General features: G+C 47.3%; 1 protein-coding gene across 1 annotated transcript in view; it reads right to left on the bottom strand.

Annotated features, from left to right (window-relative positions):
- Nucleotides 1-7500, bottom strand: part of LOC118496239 (FRAS1-related extracellular matrix protein 1-like) — an 18790-nt gene that overhangs the window by 9044 nt on the left and 2246 nt on the right. The window contains exons 2-5 of the mRNA XM_036007168.1: nt 5867-6206; nt 4045-4139; nt 2499-2758; nt 505-704 (exon numbers count right to left, since the gene is read on the bottom strand). Of these exons, the coding sequence (XP_035863061.1) occupies nt 505-704; nt 2499-2758; nt 4045-4139; nt 5867-6085 (774 nt within the window). The 5' untranslated portion in view covers nt 6086-6206. The remainder of the gene's footprint in view (nt 1-504; nt 705-2498; nt 2759-4044; nt 4140-5866; nt 6207-7500) is intronic.

Here is a 7500-nt window from a genome sequence, read left to right as displayed (position 1 = left end):
TTTTCAGAAAAAAGCCATAATAATTCAAGAAAAAATTTCAAGAAAATTCAAGAAAATAAGTTGTGATAATTCAAGATTTTTTTAAAAATATTTTAACAAAAAAGTCATAATAATTACAGGAAAAAAGTTGTAATATTTTAACAAAAAAGGCTTAATATTAAAGGAAAAAAGTCGTAATAATTAAGAAAAAAACTTAATAATTCAAGAAAAAAAGTTGTAATAATTTTGTTCAAAGTTGTCACTTTTTTATCCGCTTTTTGGGACGTTTTTACTTTTCTTCAACGTTTGTTACGGTTTTTGGGACGTTTTTGTCACATATTGAGATTTTTGATCATTTCTTCAATGTTTTTTTCCGCCTTTTTTGACATTTTTGTTGCTTTATTCACCGTTGTTTTTTTTTCAGTTTTTCAACGCTTTAGTTCAACTCCTTTTGGGACGTTGTTTTGTAGCTTTTTCCAGCGTTGTATGTATGTATGTAAATGTCCTGAGTTACATTGCCCTTACATCCAGCAGCGCCCTGGAGCAGCGCTCCCTCAGCTCCACCCGCAGCGGGATGTAGTCGATCTCGGGCGATGGCGGGCGGAGGTGCTGGTACTTCAGACCGGAGGAGAGGAAGTCCTGGCAGCTGCTCTTCAGGAAACGCACCTCCCTGGTGCTGTGGAGACACGGTCTGTTCCCGGGACACAGCGCTGCTGTCTCTCGGCCTGCAGGACGACACAAACACACACACACAGGACAAACCGTCAAAACTATTCAAAAAACAGACGACGACAGAGACAGAACTAAAAAAACGCCAATTAAACGGAATAAAAGATGAAAAAAGACAAGAAAAGCCGACAAATAGACGGAAAAAAAAGGTGCAAGCTGATTATATGATTGTCAATCTTACTATCTATTCTATTAATTTAACATTTTATTGGGACATAAGGTTAGGTTCACACTTGGCGTCTTTTTTGACAAGATTTGTATTCCAAAAAGCAGCCGAGAGCATCTTTTGTTGCTATAACAACAGCTACGGTGTACTGTTACAGTATCCTAGAGCGCTATGTGGAGCGGTGCTGACGTTAGGTTAGACAAAGTGTTGGAGCGAGCTAGAGAAAGAACAGAACTGTCCAATCTGAGGTTTCTGTTGCACGACTAAAGAACTAACCCTAACCGTACATCCACACCGCCGCCGACTTGAACTGCAAAGAAGCTCTGGCCGCCCGGTCGAGGACGCTTGTCAGAAAGTCCGGGGAAGCTGTTTGAGGCTTTGGCCGCTCTGACGTAGCAGCATTCTATGTTCATCATGGAAAAAGATCAAGCAGCCACTGCACGGCCAATACACTGACACTAGAAACCTTTTCTAAATGACATATATAATGACAGAATGTGTATTGGTTGTTGGTCGCAGCGGTGTCTGTTAGCAGTTAGCTCGCTCGTTAGCCGCTGAACCGCAGCAGCGTGCAGGCAGAGCGAGCAGCCGCCAGCTGTTGATCCGTGCAGGACTTCACCGTGAGCGGACTGTTTAGAGACCATGTGACCGGCAGGTAACGTTAACTGGTCCCTATACACAAATATCATAAATGATAGGGAACCCAGCAACGGCCATGATGAGCTTCTCCTCCTTTTTCTCTGAACTAATGTTTTGGTAGGAACCAAAGTTTACATCGTATGTTTCTCTGGAATCAGCCAGCGTGAAGGACGTCTATATTCTGATTGGTTGCCGCTGAACCGCGTCATAGCTCATTACCATAAAGTTGACCTACTTTCAACTTTCTGATTGACGCTCTGGTCGCTCAAAACGCTCAAAACGCCCAAAACGCCCAAAACACGACGCCGACAGATTTTCCGCTCCTTGCAGCTGAGAGAAGCAGCTTCCATTGAAAATGAATGACTTCCTGTATCTTTAGAAGATCAAGTCGGCCGCGGTGTGGACGTACAGTAACATACACAAATTCCACCAAAACAAGTTCCTTCCCGAGACTTCTATCGCATAAAATACGGACGCTTGGTCAGGTGCCTTTGGCGTTGTTATTCACGCTAAAAGTCTCCTTTAGCTTCAGATCTAAACTCACTTTATCGCGCTTGGTCGGGACTATTGGCGTCCAGTTTGACGCTATTGGTCAAAAGAACGGAGCAGTTGGGTTTAGGAAAAGATGTTGGGTGGGATTACAAAATGTATATTTCAGTGACACGCGGGACAAGTCCCCTCCCAACGTACCTCCTTATGGGTCATTTGGTCTTTCATACTACTCGCTACCGTTGTCACTCTTCATTCTACGGCATCTCACAGCACCACGGTCAAGCCGCTGCTCTGCCCGGTGTGTTCTACGTAAACGCTAAAGGGGGATTTTTTAGTCGTATCTGACGCTGAGAGCCACTGCCCAAGCGTCAGTATTTTACGAGTTGGGGGTGAGAATGGGTTGCCAGGAATGCTGTGTGGACTAGCCAGACCTTCCTCCGCAGAGCTGTGGAGTAAGGTCTGGCAATGCGAGACTAGTCCAGATGTGACGTACCTTTCCTCTGCGTGGCGTCCTCTTCCCGCACCAGCTGTCCCAGCGCGGGGACGCTGACGTCGCCGGTCATCAGCCGCACGCTGCAGACCAGGTCCGCCGCGGCCCGGATCTCCAGCACGGAAGCGTCAATGGCGTTGGATAAACCGTAGAACAGAGGCACCACCAGCGGAGCGCTGCCCAGCTGCACCACGCCGGAGCCTGAGTCCACCACCCGCACCGGCAGAACCAGCGTCTCCACCCGCGTGTCCCGGGACGTGAACCTGCACACGGAGAAAAACGTGCTGTCGTTTATTGGCATTTCTTTTTAAACCAATCACAATCGTCTTGGGCGGGGCTGAGCGCCTAGCGGAGCCTCTGCAAAATAGCCTCAGGAAGGAACTTGTTTTGGTGGAACATGTGTACGTTCAAAAGTAGTTTTAGAAAGTTACACACCAACCAGACGGTCGACCGTCGGCCTTAAAGCCAGTCGGACTGAACAGTCGGGTCCCCGAGGTCCCAAAAAAATGCCTCAAAACACACTGAGGCGACGCCGACTTGAGCGTACGCTCTGTGCGTGCACGAAACTTAATACGTCTCCATAGCAACAGGCGTCGCTTCTCTGTATTGTTTCCCAGAAAATGAAAACCGGCAGCTGATTGGACGAACGCGTCACGTGGGTCTTTTTTCTCCGGAAAATCACAGCCAGACTGTCATGGCGGCTCGTTCAGAATACGATCTCATATTGGACTAAAATAGTTCACCGAAACGTGTTTCTGAAAACATTTTAAGAGAGAAATAGGCCGTGCAGTTGCTGAATCTGTCTTCATTTCAGATCAACAAAGGTCAGTTTAAAAGATTTTCCTCAGATTTTGAGAGGCTCATCCCGCTCGCCATTTCCGGGTGAGTCCCGACTGCCCTGTCTCTGACTGAGCATGTCAGATTGGCCAAAATGAAGGCCGACGGCTCCTCCAGTGGACGACGGCACGGAACACACCAAACAGACTCGAGTCTCCGACCTCGCCAGACAGTCCAACGGCCGATGATCGGGTTGGGGTGTCAGCGCCATTAGTCATGCAACAGAAAACTCAGATTGGACAGATAGTCTAGCTAGCTGTCTGGATTTACCCTGCAGAGATCTGAGGAGCAGTTAACCATAGTCCTCACAAATCCACCGGAGGTTAGAACGCCAACACAAAAACAGAGGAAGGTAACGGACATCCGACTATGAGGACTATGTTTAACTGCTCCTCAGATCTCTGCAGGGTAAATCCAGACAGCTAGCTAGACTATCTGTCCAATCTGAGTTTTCTGTTGCACGACTAAAACTACTTTTGAACGTCCACATGTTCCACCAAAACAAGTTCCTTCCTGAGACTATTTAGCAGAGGCACCGTGGCTCCGTCCGGCGCTTAGCACCACCCAAGATGATTGTGATTGGATTAAAGAAATGCCAAGAAACCAGAGCACGTTTTCCTCCCATCCAGGAAATGCTGTGTGGACTAGCCAGACCTTCTTCCGCAGCTCTGTGGAGGAAGGTCTTGCAATGTGAGACTAGTTGCTAACTGACCTGTAGACTCTTAGCATGACTGTGTCCTCGTCCAGCAGAGGACTTCCATCGTGGACGTATTTCACCTCGTCCTCCAGGAAGCTGCAGTCAAACACCTGCAAACAGAAAACCAAACAAGAACTTGCTTTTTAGGTATTCTGATTTGCTTGTTTGCATTAAGGTCTCTAAATCTCTTGGGATCCTGAAGAAAATACAAGACTTTTTACACAATCCACGTTTCTTAACGTTATATAAAACAAATCCCACATGAAAATATAAAAAAAATTAAAAAAAATTCCAAATAACTGAACTAAGAAGACGTAGTAACTGTGTATACGGGAGAGTGCCTATGTTCCCACAGCCCTATGTTCCCACAGCCCAATGGTCCCAAAGCCCTATGTTCCCACAGCCCATTGGTCCCACAGCCCAATGGTCCCACAGTCCTATGTTCCCACAGCCCTATGTTCCCACATCCCTATGTTCCGACAGTCCTATGTTCCCACAGCCCAATGGTCCCACAGTCCTATGTTCTGACAGTCCTATGTTCCCACAGCCCAATGGTCCCACAGTCCTATGTTCCCACAGCCCAATGCTCCCACAGCCCAATGGTCCCACAGTCCTATGTTCCGACAGTCCTATATTCCCACAGCCCAATGGTCCCACAGTCCTATGTTCCCACAGCCCAATGGTCCCAAAGTCCTATGTTCCCACAGCCCAATGGTCCCAAAGCCCTATGTTCCCACAGCCCTATGTTCCCACAGCCCTATGTTCTGACAGTCCTATGTTCCCACAGCCCTATGTTCCCACATCCCTATGTTCCGACAGTCCTATGTTCCCACAGCCCAATGGTCCCACAGTCCTATGTTCCCACAGCCCAATGCTCCCACAGTCCTATGTTCCCACAGCCCTATGTTCCCACATCCCTATGTTCCGACAGTCCTATGTTCCCACAGCCCAATGGTCCCACAGTCCTATGTTCCCACAGCCCAATGGTCCCAAAGTCCTATGTTCCCACAGCCCAATGGTCCCAAAGCCCTATGTTCCCACAGCCCTATGTTCCCACAGCCCTATGTTCTGACAGTCCTATGTTCCCACAGCCCTATGTTCCCACATCCCTATGTTCCGACAGTCCTATGTTCCCACAGCCCAATGCTCCCACAGCCCTATGTTCCCACAGCCCTATGTTCCCACATCCCTATGTTACGACAGTCCTATGTTCCCACAGCCCTATGTTCCCACAGTTCCCACATTTCTAAGATTTCTTCCCAAAATTAGGACCGATGTTCCCACATTTCCTTTTTCATAAATTTGTATCAGATTTTATCCCTCTTTCTCCCAATTTGGTAGACAATTACACCCAACCTATTATCCAGTAGCAATGGACTACAGATGGAATGTAACCCTAACCCTAACCCTAACATGGGGCCTAATTTAAAGAAAAATCTTAGAAATGTGGGAACATCGGGCTGTGGGACCATCGAGCTGTGGGACCATAGGGCTGTGGGACCATAGGTCTGTGGGACCATCGGGCTGTGGGACCATAGGTCTATGGGACCATAGGTCTGTGGGACCATCGGGCTGTGGGACCATAGGTCTATGGGACCATAGGGCTGTGGGACCATCGGGCTGTGGGACCATAGGTCTATGGGACCATAGGGCTGTGGGACCATAGGTCTATGGGACCATAGGGCTGTGGGACCATAGGTCTGTGGGACCATTGGACTGTGGGACCATAGGTCTGTGGGACCATTGGGCTGTGGGACCATAGGTCTGACCCCGTTATTTCAGCTGCCTGTGGGAACCCAGCGTGACTCTGTAACTACAGCAGGCGTGTAACACTCACCTGTGGAGTCAGCCTCCCGACTCGCTGAGTGACAGGTTCGTTCATCACCACCTCCACCTTACAGTCTGCAGTTGCATCCACGCTGATCTTCAGCTCCTTCTTCGTGACGAACACGGAACGGCCCCTCGTCACCTCCACGCCCGAGTTCACCACAACCAGACTCCCGCTGCAGACGCCAGCCAACGCCAGCAGCAGCGACAACGCGCTGACAGCGGCCATTTCAGATCAGCGAGGGCCTTTTGTTGCACAGGTTCGGGCAAAAAGTTGTTTCTGAAGCAAAGTGAGCTGAGCCTCAGGGGCTTTCCATTCAGTCTGCCTCGACCCACATCCTCTTTTCAACCTGCGGAGAGAGTTAACAAACTTTTTCCTAGGGATGTCTCGATCAGCTTTTTTGGCCCCCGATCCCAATCCGATTTCTCAAATATTGAATATTTACCGATACTGAGTCCCGATCTGATACTTGTATTTGCCGATATAATAGAGCTGCACACTGTTGTTGTTTTCTGTCCATATGTGAGTTTATCTGTCCGTACCATGGGGGTAAGCTTCGCTTCAGAGCTCGAACCTCCTATGGCGCCATTTTGATGCTACAAAGCGATCACCCGACGTTAGCATCCCATTGACTCCCATTCATTTTGACGTCATATTGACAGCAAATAACTCTACATCTGAAGAGTTTAAAGACTCTATTTGTCCGTTGTTTATTTCTAAAGAAACACGACAATGTATAAAAGGCTCCATTACCTTGTAGCTCACGTTATGGCTCCGTAGCAGACGTTTTTATAAAAATAGGCTAACGATTGTGTCATAACCACGAGACTTACTGTCTCATAGTAGAGGAATTACCGTATAGTACAGGAGAAGCTCTCAGGCAGTTTGGACTTCCATTAGCTGTTTAAGTTTAATTACTAATGTTAACTATCATTTTAGTGATCAATAATTAGCCTGTGTCTATGTTATCTCCTTACATATACCTACGCTCTCCGTCTCTGCTAGATTGGGAATGATTGAGATTTCTCTTGGCACAGCTACCAGAAGACTTCCAACTTTCAGACAGGTTGCTCACGTCACATCTACGTCTTCAAGCTCAGTTGGAGGCTGCTCAGTAACGCTCAGCCATCACCGGGAAAGATCTTCTAACATCCTTCACTGGTGTCCGTCCAGAGACACGGGACCTGGTTGTCCATTTATATACTGTCTATGGTCCGTACGTGAGTTGATGTGTCCGTAACTTTCTGACCGATCAGTCAACAAAAATGCCCGTATCGGCTCCGATCCGAACATCCCTGCTGCCTGCACGATTCTGGGAAAAATATGAATCACGATTCTTTAGCTTAGAATTGATATCACGATTCTCTGCAACGATTTCTGTCTCACGAAGTGTAATGTTTATTGCACACATGAAACATGACTAGTTGCAAAGGGGCCGAAATGTTTTGGTAAATTTCCGGAAACTTTCCATGGAAAGTTTAGCTGGGGAATTTTGGAAACATTCCAATTTGGAAACTTTCATGGGAATTAACGGGAATTAACTGGACATTTTTAATATTGCTTTCCATGGAAAGTTTAGCTGGAGAATTCCAATTTAGAAACTTTCATGGGAATTAACTAGCCTGACATCGTCATACTCAGAT

This window comes from Sander lucioperca, chromosome 11, assembly GCF_008315115.2.
Source record: "Sander lucioperca isolate FBNREF2018 chromosome 11, SLUC_FBN_1.2, whole genome shotgun sequence".
Lineage (NCBI taxonomy): Eukaryota > Metazoa > Chordata > Actinopteri > Perciformes > Percidae > Sander > Sander lucioperca.
Note: the sequence above shows the minus strand (reverse complement) of the source record. Positions and strands in the feature narration are given on the sequence as shown.